The 20291-nt window shown below is 30.4% G+C and overlaps 2 protein-coding genes across 2 annotated transcripts; both read left to right on the top strand.

Moving 5' to 3' along the window:
• The first annotated feature begins 3444 nt into the window (after nucleotides 1–3444).
• Nucleotides 3445–4074, top strand: LOC111691658. Its single transcript, XM_023454815.1, has 2 exons — nucleotides 3445–3658; nucleotides 3853–4074. The coding sequence occupies exons 1-2, from the start codon at nucleotides 3479–3481 to the stop codon at nucleotides 4030–4032; spliced, it is 360 nt and encodes a 119-aa protein (XP_023310583.1). The 5' UTR covers nucleotides 3445–3478; the 3' UTR covers nucleotides 4033–4074.
• A 13751-nt stretch (nucleotides 4075–17825) lies between these two features.
• Nucleotides 17826–19916, top strand: LOC108906213. Its single transcript, XM_018709424.1, has 2 exons — nucleotides 17826–18034; nucleotides 19729–19916. The coding sequence occupies exons 1-2, from the start codon at nucleotides 17864–17866 to the stop codon at nucleotides 19906–19908; spliced, it is 351 nt and encodes a 116-aa protein (XP_018564940.1). The 5' UTR covers nucleotides 17826–17863; the 3' UTR covers nucleotides 19909–19916.
• The last annotated feature ends 375 nt before the right edge of the window (nucleotides 19917–20291 follow it).

The following is a 20291-nucleotide window of genomic DNA, read 5'->3' as shown; positions in this document are numbered from 1 at the left end:
ATAGTATTTTTGAAGTAATCGACAATAATATATTTTGGCTTTTAACAGTCATGTCTCACATTATCAATTTCCTTGAATATAGTTGTACAGGTATTTTTTGGAGAATCATAGTGTTTTAGATTATAATCTTTAGGCTGACGAATGAATCCACCTTAATTAAAAGCACTACTTTCAACACATTTAATGCAGCATAATTCTAAACACCTGCATTAGCAATTAATACAAATACTCGTAATTAACTTTAGCTTTTGTTTATATAAGTTTTTCATTAATTATAATTTTTTCTTTTCATTTATATTTTTCATTTAACGGCTGTAACTCCATTTTCATCATTTCAGAACCTATATTAGGCAGACATTTTTGACACATTACAGTATATCCTATCTGCAGTATAGTTGTTTTATTTATACCCTGTATAAATAATCAAACTAAAATTTTTCACAATAATATTTTAAGTGTATTTTTCGCAGATGACGTCAATGTTACATATTGCAGAACATGAAATTTATTTTTTACTTAATAACACTGTTTTTTCAATAATAAAATGACAGTGGACTTGTATATGGGTTGCGGTCGCACTATGAACGATTGGAACTGCTTTAGTATCAAAATCATAGAACTCTGTATAGAAAAAAGATAAAAAGGTTTAGCAAGCGATATTTTATTTAAGGTAAAGGGATTACCTTTTAGGGAAAAATATCGAAAATGTGCTCGATTTATTAGGCTACTCTCAGGGAACGTTTAAACCTCGGTTTTTTCAATTTTTCTCGATTTTTTCGAATGCCACTTTTTTCCTCATCTGACTACTAAAAAATACAATTTTTTTTTTCAGAAAGTAGATTGAAAAATATTCAATTTCCATTTTGGTAAAATTTATTTGACCTATTATATCTTGAGTGATAAACCTATAACGGGACTTCATTTTTCAGCGTAATATAATGTCTCTAATTGAACGGTAATTGTAACTCAAGTATGACCTCTAGTAGAAAATGCATTCATGCAGATTGGATGATCCTATTCTCAAAAATTAGAAAAATAAAAATAATATACTCAGAAATATACATTGTCCCCAATATAGCCATTTTATTTGTAAAGTGAAAATGTTTATAATTTATATTATACATTAAATCAGTTATTTCAGAGAAAGAGATTTTGAACTCGATTATGAGGTAAAGTCAGGTTATCTTTTCTCTAAAAGCTATTACCCCTACATAAAAACATATTCATGCTTCAATCTCGGTATAAATATCCGTTGTTATAACGAAATATTTAGATTTTTTGAGACTTACCTTTTAAGTAAAAATTAAGTGGAGTCCAAAAAAATCTTTAAAAATCAAACATTTGTGTATTTCAGTCTAAAACTTTAATAAATTATCCAACATTTAATGTATACTTTAATAAAAATATTTTTTTATGAACTTGAATGAAAACGGAAAAATTAATTTGATATAACACTGTTAGAAACTAAATTTATGAACACTGAACTTTTCGAATGCCAATCACTCAATTTTTTAATCCACTTTCTAAAAGAAATTGTATTATTTAATAATCAGATGAGGAAAAATAGTGGCATTCGAAAAAATCGAAAAAAACGAGGTTTAAACGTTCCCTGAGAGCAGCCTAATAAATCGAGCGCATTTTGCGGTATTTTTCCCTAAAAGGTAATCCCATTACCTTTAAAATACCGCTTGCTAAACCTTTTCGTCTTTTTTCTATCCAGAATTCTATGATTTTGACAGTAAAGTAGTTCCAATCGTTCATAGTGGGCCGTATGACACTGTGCTAAAATCAGAACTAACTTCAGTAATTAACTAAGAACTTATAATCAACAATTGTTGTTGCAATTTGTGTATGATACTATCAAAATACAGTTTTTCAGTGTATTATTCCCATATGTAAGTAATTTAAACAAGGATAATAAAACACTTTAAAGAATTTACTACATATTGTTCCTACACTAATTACGAATGTTATTATATCTTTTTCATCCTCTTTAGTTTTTCTGAAGTAGATATTTTGCAGAAAATCTTCATCAATCTGCATTTAAATAACAAGTTATATCATTTATAAATGCAATAATAATGACCCTAAAATTGATCCTTGAGGGAATCCAGAGAAAGCTTTTAGTTTCACAGACATAAAACTACAATATTAAATTCTGTTGATTAAGTAAGTACTCAGTATTAATATGTATAGACTTAAATTTTATTATTATTATTTTTAGAAAATAGTAAGACATATATTCAAAGGTTAATATTCAGTATATTCTGGTATACTACTAGAAGAATTTAGTAAAAAAAANAGACTTTATTATTATTACTTTTAGAAAATAGTAAGACATATATTCAAAGGTTAATATTCAGATTTGAAATGTGGGGTATTATTTAAAGCACTACTATACTACTAGAAATAATTTAGTAAAAAAAATTAATGCGGCTTCACTATCTTTCATCAATTTGAAATTAATTCCAGAAATTGGATGGCTCATGTTATAAATTCGATTTTAATTTAATTAAATGAAAGTATATATGCAGTAAAGCAGGATTAATTATATTTTTTGCCTGCGTTTAAATTTATAAAGGAATGTTACCTCTTTATGTATTTTATACTTTTACAGCATTTATGCTTCTCCGTGATATCACGAATTACGAATTACAGTTCGATCAAACCAAGTTCTATTCGCAGCATGTAGTATATCGCATGAAAGATGGAAAAACAAGCAATTTCGTGTGGCCATAGCCTTCTTTGATAACATTTTTTTTTACTCGCGTAGAGGATGCAGCAATACTTCAAAAATTTGTTTACACCAAATTTTATTAAAGTAATTTTTCTCTATTTCTTAAAATAAAAAATTTAGACGACCCTAAACATTCGGTACTTTTCTGATTTTTTTATGATTACTCATAAAGTTGGCCGTAGATCTCAAATTTGTTTTTACGAGCATAAAGGCCTCAAATTTTTGACGTGCGTCGAGTATTAAGCGAGATCTATAGTAGACAGCCGTATATAAAAAAAATATTTTTTACATTTAAAAGAAAATTGTAATTATGGGATTGAATTTTTCCAGGATTTGTGATAATAAACTGAAAATGAAGTTCTTATGAAACCATGAAGTTAAAATTCAATTAAAATAACGGTGAAGTATTATAAACAACTCAGCCTATATCTTACCTTCCAGTTACACTTAAAAAATAATGATTCACGTGTCGGTAAAAATATTAAAATCAATTTCATGTTTCGGTGAAACTTAAACTGAATCAGTTCAACATGTTTAAATGTTATTAGCTATTATTTAATACAAGTATTACTAATTGATTTCTGGAACAATCATCAACAAACAATAATCAATCAATCGATAAACACTCAAGATTTAAAAAAAAATGTGTCAGACAGTTAGATAACAGAATTGGATATATAGCTGAGTATTCAACATTGAAAATCACAGTATTGTACTAACACAGCTCAAACTGATCACACCATGAAGCTTACAATATTTTCAATCTTTGTTATTTTCTGCGCTTATCTACATGCAGCCAAAGCCGCTGATGGAGTGTATGAGATCATCGATGGAGACTGTAATTCAGCTCTAGCCAGAGATCAAGTCTACCATGAACACGTGCATAAGACGAGGTTGCCTCTTGTTTCTAGAGAAGCCAAAGTGAGTATTTAGATTCTTAAACGAGTAAGGAATGCTCTTTTATTTGAGAATAGCGACACCAAGATGGCTTGCGCACAGTGTAGACCTTAAACAATAGACTATTTTTGACCTGTTTTATCTTATGACAAACTGCTAAAATAATTTGTTAACGCATATTGCCATTAAGTATTTTTACAAATAACCTCTCTTTTCAGTCTTCCTGGACTGGCAGCCAAAGGATCTACTGTCTGAAAGTACTCAACGACAAAGACGAATCAAAAGGAGCAACATGTAAAGTCACAGCAGGTGGAGTCGGGAGCACAAATGTTACAATCGAAATGAACTCTGCGAAGAACCATGGACTCGAATTTGACATACAAATTTATGCGAGATAATTGAAATTATAATCATAATTTAATAAAAAATATTTCAATATATTTTTTGTTTCAATTCACTTTGTAAAATAATTTTAATATATTTTTATTTCTTTTCTAGTAATTTACCAATTTTCATTACATACTTTTAAACTGTTTCCTAGGTATAAAAGAAAAAATGGATTCGATTTTTCGAGAATTGTCATTTATTTAGACATCCTTTTTTGACCAAAGACCGTTCTATGAGATAATAAATATATACAGGATGTTGATATACTTACTACGATAAAGTGCACAAATTTTAAGCGGATATTTCTCAGCTAAAAAAGCAAGCAAAAAAGTATATACCTCCAAACTTTGGTTCAGAAACTGTTTACGAGATCAAATTTTTATAATAATTTCAAGAGCTAGTAATGATAGGTTCACAAAAGATTTTGTTCAGAAATTTCCATCATCTCGTAGTTATAAAACCCTGCTAGTAATTCTGCAATTCAATTACTAGTGTCATACCAAATAACAACAATAATTAAATAAAATTACCTATAGTAACGTAATAACACAGCCCCACAAAAAAAAAGTGCCAGGTCCGAAAGACAAGACCATGGTATCCATATGATTTTGGGATCGCTGAATCCGAATCCGGTATCCGTTTGATACGATTAGCTCTGGTTTAAGGTCAGTTCAAGGTCAAATGTAGAAAATCAATTCTCAACAAACTAAACCTACGTATCTATACGTTTTTGGAGTCGCCGAATCCTAATCCGGTGTTCGTTTGACTCGATCAGATCTGGATCAAGTTCAGTTCATGGTCAAATGTAAAGCCATTTATGTTGTTCGTATTTGATCCTATGTAAGACTATCCTCAAATTACGGCACTCTTGTTTCAATGTGCGTTAGTTTTATAACATCCATGTTTGAAGTGATTTATCCAACAATATCATTGTATCTTCATCGTTAGAAAAATATTCCTTATTTTTGTATTGATAGTAAAAAGCTTTCACTTTTCCGGCTTGCTTAGTATTTTTTTAGCCATGATATTAGGAACTCTGCTCCATTCTCTGCCAGGCCCAAATTTCGAATATCATTTACTTTTTTTGTGATATTGTTCCTGTCTTTTTCACAACGTGATCATCATCACTAGTATCACTAGCAATATCAGTGATAGTTTCATTGCCGCCCAAATTTCTCCCTTCTTTAATATCTTGGTGAAACCTTTCTCTCTGCTCAAACCCAATCAAATTTTTCACTTAGCTTTAAAACCAAAATATTTATATAAGTACCTTTCGTATGTTGACTGATCTATTTCTATTAGAAAGTATTTAATAGACCTGAACGCTTCAAACGGACATCAGATTCGGATTTAACGACCTCCAAAACGTATAGATATGTAAGTTTACTTTGTTTTCAATTGATTCTCCACATTTGACCTTGAACTGACCTTAAATCAGAGCTAATCGTGTCAAACGGAACCCGGTTTCGGATTCAGCGACCCCATAACCATATGGATACCATGGTCTTGTCTTTCGGACTTGCCACTTTTTTTTTGTGGGGCTGTGTAATTAATATGACCATAGGCAGCGAAGTTTCGACAAAAGCAGCTAATTTTTTGAGTTTAAATTAGCTTTGTATATTTCTTATTGGTACTAGTATAACACTGTATATTTTTGAACCTTCGAAGTAAGTACAAGTAAAAATACCTGAGGATCTAATATAGTCCTTTGTGGAACGCCATAGGTTATATGCCATGTTCTCGGCCTAGGTTCTATACTAATTATGTAGTTTTACTTTGTGGGTCTATAACTTTTTATTAGAAATAATGCAAGGGCTTTAACAGTAATAATAGTAGTAATAATAATAATATAGTTGTCTAATTCTTTAAATCTAGAAATACTAAAAGTTTGTAAATCCTATTTAAGTTTTTAATTTTTTTGCTAGTTTATGTTATCCAGAGGAAAGCACCTTTAAAGTTTGTGTGGTTCCTCATGGAGCACCTTGTTTGTACAGGGTTTGTTTTATAACAAAATATAATAGACATTGATTCTGCTGTTTCTAAAAAAAGTATCCCTAATATACAGGCTGTTACAAATTCGCTTCTCACTACAGGGATCTCGGAAACGGTAAGACATACGAAGTAGCTAAATGGGGCAAAGTTGCGTAATCAGGAGACCAATATTATGCCTCTAAAAAATTTAGGTTACCATGATTCGTTTTCGAAATATTTGAAAAAAAAACGAAACTTTGAAAATCCGTTTTTGTCTAATTTCAGCCTTGTTTGAGGTGATATTAAAAAAAGAAGAACACTTTCTCGTGACAACCTTTTGCCCTCTATTGAATGGTAGAATCAATTTTTATATGTAACGTTTCGTCTCTCCAGAACGATCATCAACTTCATTTTTTTTAAATACGACTCGGGAAATTTTATTACATATTTTGCAAGCCTTCATGACCCCCAATACTGTACTGCCTCAGCCCGAACCAGATTCAGACGTTTTGTCTCTAAAAATTCATCTTTAATGTATTTCTTCCAAATTTATCTAATTCTTTTTTGATTTCTATGTTTCTTGAATTATTGTACACTTTAATTGTCGTTAGACCCTGTGAAATCCACCTAGTTATTTAAACTATTACCATCACATGTTACAATAAAACATTATTGGAATTTTAATCCCGTGCTCATAGTTATTTCTCGGTTTCTCGAGTGCTCAAAATTGAAACAAATTTCGATCTAATTTTTTTCAGGATATACAGGTGTCCACAAATTTCACCGACAACGTTTGACTGCATATTCACGAGTATAAATAAATACGATCTACGAAAAAAAAGTTAAATAAAAACCATTTGGTTTTTGAGTTACAGGCCTACAAAGTTGTCAAAAATAAAAACTAATTGCATTAATAACTTCATAACCCTTTTACAGATCGCGTTAAAATTTGGTACATTTATTTGGACTATTATTGCGTATTATTTCTTAATGTTTTAGTCAAATCGATATACTGAGTGATAGTTTTCTCCGGTTACCCCTCCCCCTTAACGGTCAAAATTTTTGCAGTGGTCGTATTATTTTAAAACGGTCAGCAACATTGCAATGGTCGTTTTATTTAAAAAAAAATAGTGTCCCTTAACAAAATCGCCTACAGAAAGCCATTCTTGAGAAAAATGGCATTATTTGCAGGTCTGTACGTTTCGGTTTGTATAGCGGTGTCACGGATTTAAAACTTTCAGGTCAGTAGGCGATGAAAACAAGATGTCGATTGCTTTGACTATCAGAAAAATTCCTGCTGCAAAATAAATGTATCAAATTGACACTTAACAGAGGTGTTAAGTATATGTCAACTACTGATTAGATTAGGTACCTACTCAAAATTCCAATTTGAAAATTTTGAGTAGATATGATCCGCGCGGATTCCTGTGCCTGAACTAGTAGAATAATTTAGTTTCTTCTATGTTTATTACATATTACAGTACCTAAATTCAAATTTCTCTGTTAAGTGTCATAAATAGTAATTTTTTCATGGCACAATTTGATACATTTTTTTTACAGCAGGAATTTTTGAGCACGTTATGAATTATTAAAATGGATTTTACTAGAAAACTTCTCATACTATTAAAATCTAACAAGAGTACCTTGTTTATGCAAAATATGATAAATTTTCGTATTTTCGGTTCAGGAACTAGAAAAAATTGTGTACAAAAAAAATTGTAAAATTTGTCCCACGATCCCGCATTTTCTTACGCCCCTATAACAAATTTTGATTTGTGCATTATACCGATTATTAAGCATATAAATAGTAATACAACCCCAACATTTCGTGAACTAATATTGAACCGTTTTGAAGTTATGCAATAAAAACTGTTTCCTGAGTTACCCCTTCAAGGGGCCGTATCTCCCTTAGGGGCCGCCAGTGACAAAAACTCTACTAAGGGTTTCATCATATTTCGACATGTTTTAAACACTCTAAAATGAGTACTTATTTCGTTATAATTAATCTCAATTTTCAACATTTGGCAAAACGGAAACGTTTTTGAACATTACTGTAATTTTTTAAAGTATAATATTTATTTGGAGTTTTGGTTGTTCATATGTATTTTTGAGAATTAATTTCTCATAATGAAATTAAAATTGCAGTAGTGTTTTAATTTTGAGGCAACAACTTATAGATTTATGTATGACCAGGTGATGGAGATTAAAACTCTAATAATTAAGGTTTGCAATCCCGCATTCCGCGTTACAGCATTCCAACAATTTCCCGCATGTCAATGAGACCTGCGCAATTCCCGCATTTGCACGGAAATTCCCGCGCGGGAAATTTTTGAATAGAACACGTCCGTTTACGTTACATATAAAAACTGATTGTGCCATTCGATAGAGGGTAAAAAGTTACCCTGAGAAAGTGTTCTTCTTTTTTCAATATCGCCTCAAACAAGGTTGAAATTAAACAAAAACGGATTTCCAAAATTTCAGTACCTTTCAAATATTTCAAAAACTAATCATGTTAGTCTTGATTTTTTAGAAGCATACCTTGGTTACGCAACTTTGCCCCATTTAAGCTACTTCATATCTCTTACCGTTTCCGAGATCCTTGTAGTGAGAAGTGAATTTGTAACAGCCTGTAGCTGTAGCATAGGGTAGCTTATTAGATTTTTCGATTATACCACTCTTGTGTAAAATGGTACAAGATAACTACGGAATATCAGTTTTTCTTGAATAATTTTGGAAAATTCAAAGATTTTCATGAAACTGCAGTAACCCTAAATAATTCTAAAATAATTCGGGACACTCTAATTCCGAAGGATTTATGAATTTCATTTAAGATTTATTAAACAAATATTTCTCAAATATGGCCATACTTAAGATTGATTATTAATAGTTATTTACGTAACAAGTCCGGAAAATACTGTTTTTCTTCAAGCGTATAATAATACTTATATTATATAGTGCAACACCTCCTTTAGAAGCAGCCTATTGTTTAACTAGTACAAATATTTTTCATTTTTTAACTAGTAAAAAAATGTAACAATGTGTAGGTAAGTATCCTAGCAACGAATTAAAGATTCAAGAAGCTTTGACGTTTCATTAAGTGTCAGTTGAAATTTGATGTCGCGTCGGGTCGTTTTTAAAATGTCTGAAGAAATGCAGTGCACACCACCAGAATTACTGGAAATTGCAAATACATCAGTGGCAACACTTATACCAACAAAGTCGAGAAAAATTTATGAAAATGCTTATGATAAATTCATAAATTGGGCAAAAGAAAATAATGCACATATTTATTCAGAAAATGTGATGATAGCATATTTTACAAGATTATCCAGAACACTGAAAAGTTCAACTTTATGGGCGCAATATTCAATGGTANAGTACTGTAATAACACCTAACGGCCGTGTATCGTATGATATTTTATTTCATACTGTCTTTCTATTTTTAACGAGCAGAAATTTCTATTTTTTCCTTAAAATTATCAAATTTTAGTTTGACATCTCTTGATCTGTCATTTCTATTTTTTCCTTAAAATTATCAAATTTTTGTTTGACATCTCTTGATCTGTCATTTCTATTTTTTCCTTAAAATTATCAAATTTTTGTTTGACATCTCTTGATCTGTCATTTCTATTTTTTCCTTAAAATTATCAAATTTTTGTTTGACATCTCTTGATCTGTCATTTCTATTTTTTCCTTAAAATTATCAAATTTTTGTTTGACATCTCTTGATCTGTCATTTCTATTTTTTCCTTAAAATTATCAAATTTTTGTTTGACATCTCTTGATCTGTCATTTCTATTTTTTCCTTAAAATTATCAAATTTTTGTTTGACATCTCTTGATCTGTCATTTCTATTTTTTCCTTAAAATTATCAAATTTTTGTTTGACATCGCTTGATCTGTCATTTTATAATATTGTTTGTGACATGTCGAATATCACGTTGCTAGGCAACATTTACCGGCTCTGATACTGTAATAGCTCACTTACCGGCCGCAAATGAATCCGGGAAATAGCAATATACCGGACAGTATGAAATAAAAAATATTACTAGATACTTGTAAGTAGTGAAGGAAGTGTATGTGAAGAATTATCTATTAATAGAAACTATTTGTTCCAAATAAATTAAAACAATTATAAATACACATTTTGCTATTAATTCTGCAATTCCATTTGATCATTTTGATATGCAACAAATTGCCTGATTAAATAAAACATTTAAAAATTGAAATTTACTTTGAAATTTCAAAAATCGTAAGTTTTTAATAGATAGATTTCAAAAAGTAATTTCAGATATAAAAGTATACAATAAACTCGCTAGAATAAATATTTAGAGTTTCGTGGTCTAAGCTTAACAGAGATTTATTCTTATTTTTCTGAGAAAGCTACTATATAAGTGATATCAGTTTAAATATAATAAAACCATAAATAATAACAGCTAACCATTTCAATTTTTATCTTTAAAACCTTAAGTAGGCTTAAGATTTCGTGAATATGTCCCTTCTCTGTAATTTAATACCATTTCAATTAGTGAAAATAGATATAAATAATTGTAAGTAGATAATTTTATAAAAAAGTAGTTCTGGAACATTTCGTTATTTGTTTTTAACGTTGAGTAGACTAGATAACAAATCACTTAAGTGTAAATAAATAAATAAAATTTCCTATTACTCATAATCTGATATATTTTCCGCAGTTACAATGTTTACAATGAAAGATGGATATCTATATTTCTGTTATACCAGACCGAGTAAAAGTTATCTATTGAAATTCTGAGAAATTAAGTGTTTGTTTTTTTATTTTTACCTTTTGAAACTTCTTCTTGCCAATTATATTTTATCGTTTTAAAATATCATTACAAAGTTAAAAAAAAATCTAAATATTTAAAAGTGACTACAATTATTTGTGCCAAGTGTACCTACGATTGAGTTTTTGTACTGGGTCATTTACATACCTTTTTACATTTTCTTTTATAAAAAAATGGTGTAGACCAAAGTTGTAGGAAATTTTCTTATACATCTCTTGATCTGTCATTTCTATTTTTTCCTTAAAATTATCAAATTTTTGTTTGACATCGCTTGATCTGTCATTTCTATTTTTTCCTTAAAATTATCAAATTTTTGTTTGACATCGCTTGATCTGTCATTTTATAATATTGTTTGTGACATGTCTAATATCACGTTGCTAGGCAACATTTACCGGCTCTGATACTGTAATAGCTCACTTACCGGCCGCAAATGAATCCGGGAAATAGCAATATACCGGACAGTATGAAATAAAAAATATTACTAGATACTTGTAAGTAGTGAAGGAAGTGTATGTGAAGAATTATCTATTAATAGAAACTATTTGTTCCAAATAAATTAAAACAATTATAAATACACATTTTGCTATTAATTCTGCAATTCCATTTGATCATTTTGATATGCAACAAATTGCCTGATTAAATAAAACATTTAAAAATTGAAATTTACTTTGAAATTTCAAAAATCGTAAGTTTTTAATAGATAGATTTCAAAAAGTAATTTCAGATATAAAAGTATACAATAAACTCGCTAGAATAAATATTTAGAGTTTCGTGGTCTAAGCTTAACAGAGATTTATTCTTATTTTTCTGAGAAAGCTATATATAAGTGATATCAGTTTAAATATAATAAAACCATAAATAATAACAGCTAACCATTTCAATTTTTATCTTTAAAATCTTAAGTAGGCTTAAGATTTCGTGAATATGTCCCTTCTCTGTAATTTAATACCATTTCAATTAGTGAAAATAGATATAAATAATTGTAAGTAGATAATTTTATAAAAAAGTAGTTCTGGAACATTTCGTTATTTGTTTTTAACGTTGAGTAGACTAGATAACAAATCACTTAAGTGTAAATAAATAAATAAAATTTCCTATTACTCATAATCTGATATATTTTCCGCAGTTACAATGTTTACAATGAAAGATGGATATCCATATTTCTGTTATACCAGACCGAATAAAAGTTATCTATTGAAATTCTGAGAAATTAAATGCTTGTTTATTTATTATTACCTTTTGAAATTTCTTCTTCCCAATTATATTTTATCGTTTTAAAATATCATTACAAAGTTAAAAAAAAATCTAAATATTTAAAAGTGACTACAATTATTTGTGCCAAGTGTACCTACGATTGAGTTTTTGTACTGGGTCATTTACATACCTTTTTACATTTTCTTTTATAAAAAAATGGTGTAGACCAAAGTTGTAGGAAATTTTCTTATGATTTCAAAACTGTGTGTACACAGAAAAACAATTAAATATTGCATTTTGGGGATACCGAATTTCTAGTTCTTTTTATAGAACCCAAAAAAATATATTCAGTCTGTACTAATTTTATTAACATTTTATTGACAAATTTAGAGTATATATCTTGGACATTACTAGAAAAAAAAAGAAAAAGTCAAATTCACTTTTTCAAACTCAATTTTCTAGATAGATTTGATTGATAAATCTGAAGTTTGGTGTCACCATTTTTGATATTCATTGATACCATCGACTACAAATACAGAATATCTTTAAGAGAAGTGGACAGCAAAATATTCTTAATAAGAATAAGTGAATTTAGGCCAATTGAATATAAAAGTCTGCCCTATATCATTGTAAACAGTTTGACAAAGAGGCTTCTTAGTTGGCATCAGTCTAAATTCATTTGAATGTAAGGTAATACTAGAATATGTAAAAAATACATGTACAGTTTTTTTATTTTTTTTAGAATCCTCATTCTGTTGTCCACTTCATAACAATTTGATAGGTACGCCAATGACTATCTAATATACATCTAAAACAAAACAAATTTATTTTGCCTCTTAATAAATTGTTATATATGGTGTCCGGAAACTAATCCGACAAACGAAGACAGCAAATTCTAGGAATGATTTTATATCGATTTGACATAAATCGTCTAATCTAAAAAAACTTGATAGGGCTCTTTGAAGATCGTTGTTTATTTGGAAGGATCAAACTTATGTGTTAACTCTTATACGGACAGCCTTTTGATGTAAAAATAATATTTTCATTGTAACCATAGGCGTCACATTTGCGAGGATCAGCTAATATTTTTAATATTCTTTTTATCTTCGACTTTTTAGTATTTTTAATATCAAAATAGAAAGTTTCAGAGTATTCTAGATTAAAGAGGTACTTTTGTCTTGAGTCTTGAATCTATTTGAAATATTTTTTTTGCACGATAATTACAAAATTACTAATTCTTTGTTAATATAATTAATATAATATAATATATTATAGTTAACTTTATAAAACAGATAAAGAAAAATTCTATTAAAAAAAGGTTGGAATTTTGTATTAAATATTATCACAAACTGGGAAAAATTATAACAAAACATAAAGTGATTCGTTTCTCTGATGATTGTCGAATCCTTGTGAAGATTTCCCTATTGTTCGTACACTCATTAGTGGTGTGTTAAATTCGTACCCAAAGCTGATCACGTGTTGGTTAAATGGTTGAAAATAGTCTAATGGTTTTATATATCCATAGACACAAACCTCGGGATTTAAAGCGGGAGACCCTGCTAATAAGGATTTAAATATTTACGAACAGTGGTCCTGAAGTGAGCCGGATAACCGTTATGTAGAAACCATAAGTTCTGTCGAATGTCCAGAGGTATGTCATCTAATAAATTTTGTAAAATGTTCTGTAATTTTAAAGCCAAAAAAGGTATAGGTAATAGTCAAATTTTACACAAACTTTCTACTAAAGCATGTGCGACAATTTTTTGTGCACCGTACTTGAATATTTCAAGAAGTAATTTGAATTTTATATCAACAATACTTTTTACAGATGAAGCTACTTTCCAAAGGCATGGTTTGCACAATCTTCATTCATGGGATGACAAAAATTCTAACGTTGTATGTATGTAAGTCATAATTGCAGCGTAATTTTATTTTGAAGGTTTGGGCAGGAATTGTAGGAAATATATTTGTTGGCCCTTTTATTTTCCAGCATTACTTGATGATACACCATTAGATGTGCTCCTGCTCTCAGCACAATAACAGTTAGGCAATGGCTTAATTTAAAATACCCCAATCGTTGGATAGGTCGCGGCAATGAAGCACCTGGATTTTTTTCTTTGGGGGCATATAAAAAGTATTGTTTATACCACTCCAGTTAACCCACAAGAAAGAATTTTTCTGACACCTGACGAGATCCTCAACAGTCCCGAAATTTTTGCACGAGTACGCCACAACTAGCAGGCGTATTAGACTTCATTTGGAACAAAATGGAAATTATTTTGAAAATATTGTTTAACAAGTAATAAATAACAAAGGTGATTCAGAATATTTTTTTTCAATAAAGATCTTCGGTCATTTTCCTCGTGATGAGGCTGTATTCTCCCAGTTTCTCGAAGTCTTCTTTCTATTGCTGAGAAAGTCTATCTGTGGGGAATTGGTCGATCTGGATGCCCCTGGTGCAGCACAGTTTCTCCAACAAAAAATAGTTGCAGCATGCCAGCATATTCCTTATTAGTAAAGTTATTTGCCATAATTCTAAAGTTATGCTTAAAAAAATAAAATGATTGACTAGCAAATCCAAGGAAGGAATCCACTCGCAAAAGGTTTCAACCACTTCCAAGGGGCAGAAGTTTTTGAAGAATTGTTGAGAAGTTGCACATGCATTAGTATTGTATCTTTTTTGTTTTCAAATTACGGCCGCTATTCCATACTTTTTTGGAAACTTTGAACTTTTTAAGGGGTGGACATTTTACTAAGGTCATCTTTATGTAAGACGTGTTCTTTTTAGCCGTAGATTCACCGGTACCATTTGTTGCTACTTCTTTTGAAAACACTGTATCAATTTTCTAGTAAAAAATATATTTGGATAGACAGAAACGTACGTAGTTTTGGTGTAGTTAAGACCAAGAGGTTTCAAAAAAATAACACCTTGTTTCTAGTAACATAATATACTTAAATAAATAGAGATGCATACAACCAACTCTAGCTCAAGTTTTAAAGTTAGATGAAAAAGAAAATGTTTCATGGTACCACGATGAGAGACCTTGACTTTTATATATACATAGGTAGGTAAGTTGATTTATCATTTGAAATCAGAGTTGTGAATGGTCACGATCAGTTATCCTAAGATCCTTACGTACCTCACGTTGATCTTATTTTGATTCAAGGAATCTTGTGTCTTATATTGTTCATATATAAACACACACCCTATACAGGTTGGCCCAGTTTTAGCGTACAAAAATTTACCAGAGAGTAGACCAGACCAAAATAAGGTTAAAGTTCTTATAAAATATTTTTCTATGATGCACTCTCACTGAATTACAGGGTGTTGTTTAGAAAAAAATAATAACTTTCAGCAATAACTCATAAACCTTTTCAGGGATTTAAGTAATTTTTGGGTGAAGTGTAGATCTAATCAAGGTCATTAAAACTACATGGTGCATATTTCGATCTGACGCCAGGGGCGGCCTAGGCCAACTTGTTCTGAAGGTTGTGTCTTCATAACGTTTGCATAATATTCTAGTTTTATGTAATTTGATTAAGTTTTCCTAAATCCGCAATCGATTCTGAACAAAAAATGTGCTTTTGTTTTATAGCTCAAAAATGGTCCTTTTCGAGTAAATTGGGTCTATAGACTGCATTAATTCGTGGAAAAATGTATGTACAGATTTTATTTGTTGTTATCTAGAAGGTACCTGTCATTATAAAAAACAAAGTTATTTACCGTCGAGGTGCAGATTCTCATGTATTATTTAATATTTTGTTAAGTACGTCTAGGGGAACTAAAAATAAAATTGAAAATTATGGAACAGAAACGAAATTATGTTAGCAAAATGATAATATTAAAAATAAAATTAGAAAACAATTACATATTTCAATAAATCGATGCTTGACATCGTTTGACCAGGAATTGTAAATCCTTCGCAAATCAGTGGTTACTCGAATTTGCTCGGCGGCTGCTTTAATTTTTTGAAGTAAATCGTCTCTCGTGTTACTGTACTGGGTTTGGCGTACACCAGTTGCTTCATATGACCCCAGTAAAAAAAATTTAGCGGGTTGAGGTAAGGGAACTCGGGAGGTCACATAATAGGTCCACTTTTCCCAATACAACAATCTGGAAAATGTAAATCGAACCACGCATATACCTGTCTTCGAGTAGATGCTCCATCTTGTTGGTAGAACATTTGATTTCGCAAAACTAAGGGAACGTCATCTAGTACAATATCAACGATATTTTCTAAAAAATCCGTGTATCTCTCTGAATTCAAACGGTCTACAATAATTTGAGGAGGCAGAATGACTCCGTCCAGGATTTATGGAGAATTTTCTTTGAGACGCGGAGGGTCATCACATGCGGATTTTCAATGGACCAGACATGAACATTTTTTAAATTATTTATACCATTTCTCGTAAAGCTAGCTTCATCGCGCCACAATATCTTTTGACGGAAATTTTCGTCATTATCGATATTTTCTAACAACCGCCTGCAAAACTGTGTCTTTTTTTCTGAATCACCAGGATGCAAAGTTTATACTTTGTGTAGGTGGTATGGGTGCAGTTCTTCTCGGTTTAAAATTCTCCAGACGCTGCTTCGTGGAATACCTACTTGCCTTGATATTCTTCGGACACTGGTGGAACTCGTTGGAATACGTGCTGTAAAGGTTGCCTTCTGTTTGGAAACTTACGTAGATATTCTCGTGAGGCCGCCAATAAATTTCTATCACAGAAATCGTGGACAAATATCATATCGGCATATTCGTTGTTGGAAAATTCCATAATACTCAATATCTTGTTGTTTTGGAAACTTAATTTTTCGTAACTTCAAGTATTGTAATTAATTTTGACATGTACGCTTGTAAACATCTTTGTTTTTTATAATGATAGGTACCTACTAGATAACAACAAATAAAATCTTTACATGCATTTTTCTACGAAAACGGTTCATTTTTGAGCTATGAAACAAGAGCACATTTTTTGTTCAGAATCGATTGCAGATTCAGAAAAACTTTATCAAAATACATAAAACTAGGATATGCAAAAATTATGAAGACATAACCTTGAGGACAAGTTGACCTAGGCCACCCTGGCGTCAGATCGAAATAAGTACCATGTAGTTTTATTGACCTTTAATAGATGTACACTTCACCCAAAAATCACTTAAATCTCTGAAAGGGTTTTTGAGTTATTGCGGAAAGTTATTATTTTTTTCTAAACAACACCCAGTAACTCGGTGAGAGTGGATTGCAGCAAAATATTTTATAGGAATTTTAATCTTATTTTGGTCTGGTCTACACCCTGGTAAATTTTTGTACGCTGACAGTGGGACGCCCTGTATATCTCCGCCGTTAAACCAACTATATTTAAAACAAAACTGTTCTAGAAAAAATTTTCAGACATAAACGAATTGTGATATCAGTTTTTTAGTTGTGGGTGGTGAATATTACGGCTCCCTACATTGCTTCAGGAAAATGAACATTGTACATAGTTAACTATAGGTGGTCTAGAAAAACTAAAAATTGTTTCTAGCTTCCTATAATATACCTATGTTATATACTTTTTTAAGAGAATAATTCTTTTTTCACTTATATTGACCGAAATACCCATAGGTAAGTGATAAATATCGGATATGCTATATAAACAGTATAAATAAACAATTTTACGCAATATGTCTGGAAATTACTCGAAAAACAGGTACACATTTCCTCGAATCAGTCAAGTGTTTTTCATATCGACTGTAATTTCCCATAGTTAAAAAAATCGCACACTTAACCCCTGGCTTATCGTTTATCGGGGATAATGCATTAGCATCTTGCTTTATATACTGATGTTTGAAAGATGTTTTATATCAGTCAAAATCAATTATAAACTAAAAGATGAGTCGTTTGTTAGTTTTGTTAGTCGCAACTCTATTCGTCTGCGTGATTGCTGAAGAAGGCTCGTTTAATATCACCCAAGGATATTGTAATACCGCTCTTGCGAAGGATATGGTATATCGCGAACATGTGTACAAGTATTTTATACCATTGGTAGAAAGGAATGCTACGGTAAGAATGAATAGTAAAAATAATACAATTACAATGATTCTTTGCTGCCTAGAAAAGTTTGTTTTATATTTGCCTTACTGTTTGTTAGATATTTTACACAGCATAGCAAACTTAAATATGTTGAGTTCCTTATCTATACGTACTGGCTTTAAATAAAAAAAGATACTTTATTATTAGCTCTCGCGTATTTTGTTCTATTTTAAAGGTAAATAAATAGACAGTAGTAATCTATATTATGCTAATAAGCGGCAATACTCGTTATAGTAGCATAAATAGGCTAAATCTATGGTCAAGCCGTGTGCCTCTCTATGCTCACAATATACATTGCTACTGAGTACCAAAAATACATACCTATGCCATACACTCGAGCAAACAAAGTATCAACCTCACTCCACACGCATAAACGACAATAAAATGCACGACCAACGCCCCTAAAAAAACTTTCAACGGCATGACAGGTCGACAGGGTAGTGCCGATAAATACGTATCGAATAAATTGATCGATGCGAAGTTTCAGAGGCAGACATGTACATGTTTATTGTATTACGACGCGGATTACCAAAATGTGAAGTAGTTGATACTTCGCCATTAGTAATTTTTTTTTATTTATTAATAACTTTGACTATTTTAGATATGCACCCGTAACCTCGGAAACGGTCATTTTCGTTTTTGGATTGGGTATTTACATCGCCGGAGACGATTAACCGCGAAACTCTTAGGACTACTGTTAATTAGTCACTTTCGTTATGAGTTAAAAAAATTATTATTTTGCTGATACTTATTATTACGTACTATACATACATATTTTATGGTAAGTTCTATGTGAAGAGTTTAGTGTAGAAAAATAGACACTGCCCTTTTTTACTTCATACTAAGATGCAAATACTTATATATACATTCTTAAAATGTAAAGAGTGCAGTTATAATAAGACAATGGTCGTGTCACTTTTTGTTTGAACAAAATTACATAAAAGAGAACATTTCCGATCTGTAGGTAGGTATTAAACTAATTCAAACAAATTCAACTATTTTTTGGGGGTTTACATATCTAGATTTTTGGTATCGGAAAACATTGTTTGACTTCATTTGATGAGATCTTTTTTAATTTTTGAATTCTGTTTTATAATGTTCTATCGTTCTATAGGTTAAAATCTACAGTTATGTATAAATAAGTTAGTAATCAAAAATATGTATCTAGTTTGTCTACACTGTAGGTATATTTTTGTATAATAGCAAATTTATAATTTGTCAAGTGTTTCAATAAAATTAGAATGTTTTCATATGTATGTACCTACCTAATAGTAAAAATATAGGTAATACTATTTGATTAGTTTTGGTAGTGAAACGCAACTACATGGGCAGACAATGATTCTGAATAAATTGAATAAAAATTTCAATTTTTTTGTGGTTCTGAAAATAAAAATATTAAAATTTAAGAGAAGAGATACATGGAACCTATGAAATTTTGTTTTAATCAAAACTTTAAGAAAATACTACCCGAAAACATCCTTACAACAAGACCATTAACACGAAGAAAAAAGTTACAAGAAAAAAATTCAGTAGTTTCTTATACCTATTATGGATACCAATGTGTACTAATTTTCTTTTTCGGCTAGGTTAAACTATATTTGTAGACTTTCCAAAACACACAAACGTGTTCAATATTACTTAATAATAAGCATATTTGTTTCCAGTCTTCTTGGTATGGAGACGAAAAGGTTTACTGCGTGATGGCTTTGAACGAAAATGATGAGTCTCAGGGTGGAGTTGCGTTCATCAAAGAAGGAGGTTTTGGCCATCATTTCGTCACGATAGAGATGCATTCCAAGAGGGGAAACACTTTGGAGTATGACGTACAGATTTACGGAAAATAAGGAAGTGAAGATCAATTTTATTCGTTAGATTTTGAGATTAAGATGAATACTTTTTTTATACAAATAAATTTATTTTAATATATTTCTTTTATTTTCTTACTCTTATTTGATATGTCAATCGTGTCACTTTCATACAATCGGAAATACTTGATTTTAACAAAAAATGTAAAAAACACTATTAAACTTGCATTGGTGAAAAGTGTTTAAAAAATCAACCATTATTCTATGAATAACAGCAGATAAATCAAAATTTATGACAATAAATATTTCATTGTATTAATAAAATTATTGTTAATTTTTGTTTTGTTATTCGAGCTACATTTTTGCGTAAGTTTATCATAACTGGAATACATTACATGAAATTTAAATTTAATACTGTAGAA

This window comes from Anoplophora glabripennis, unplaced genomic scaffold (assembly GCF_000390285.2).
Source record: "Anoplophora glabripennis isolate ALB-LARVAE unplaced genomic scaffold, Agla_2.0 scaffold390, whole genome shotgun sequence".
Classification (NCBI taxonomy): Eukaryota; Metazoa; Arthropoda; class Insecta; order Coleoptera; family Cerambycidae; genus Anoplophora; species Anoplophora glabripennis.
Note: the sequence above shows the minus strand (reverse complement) of the source record. Positions and strands in the feature narration are given on the sequence as shown.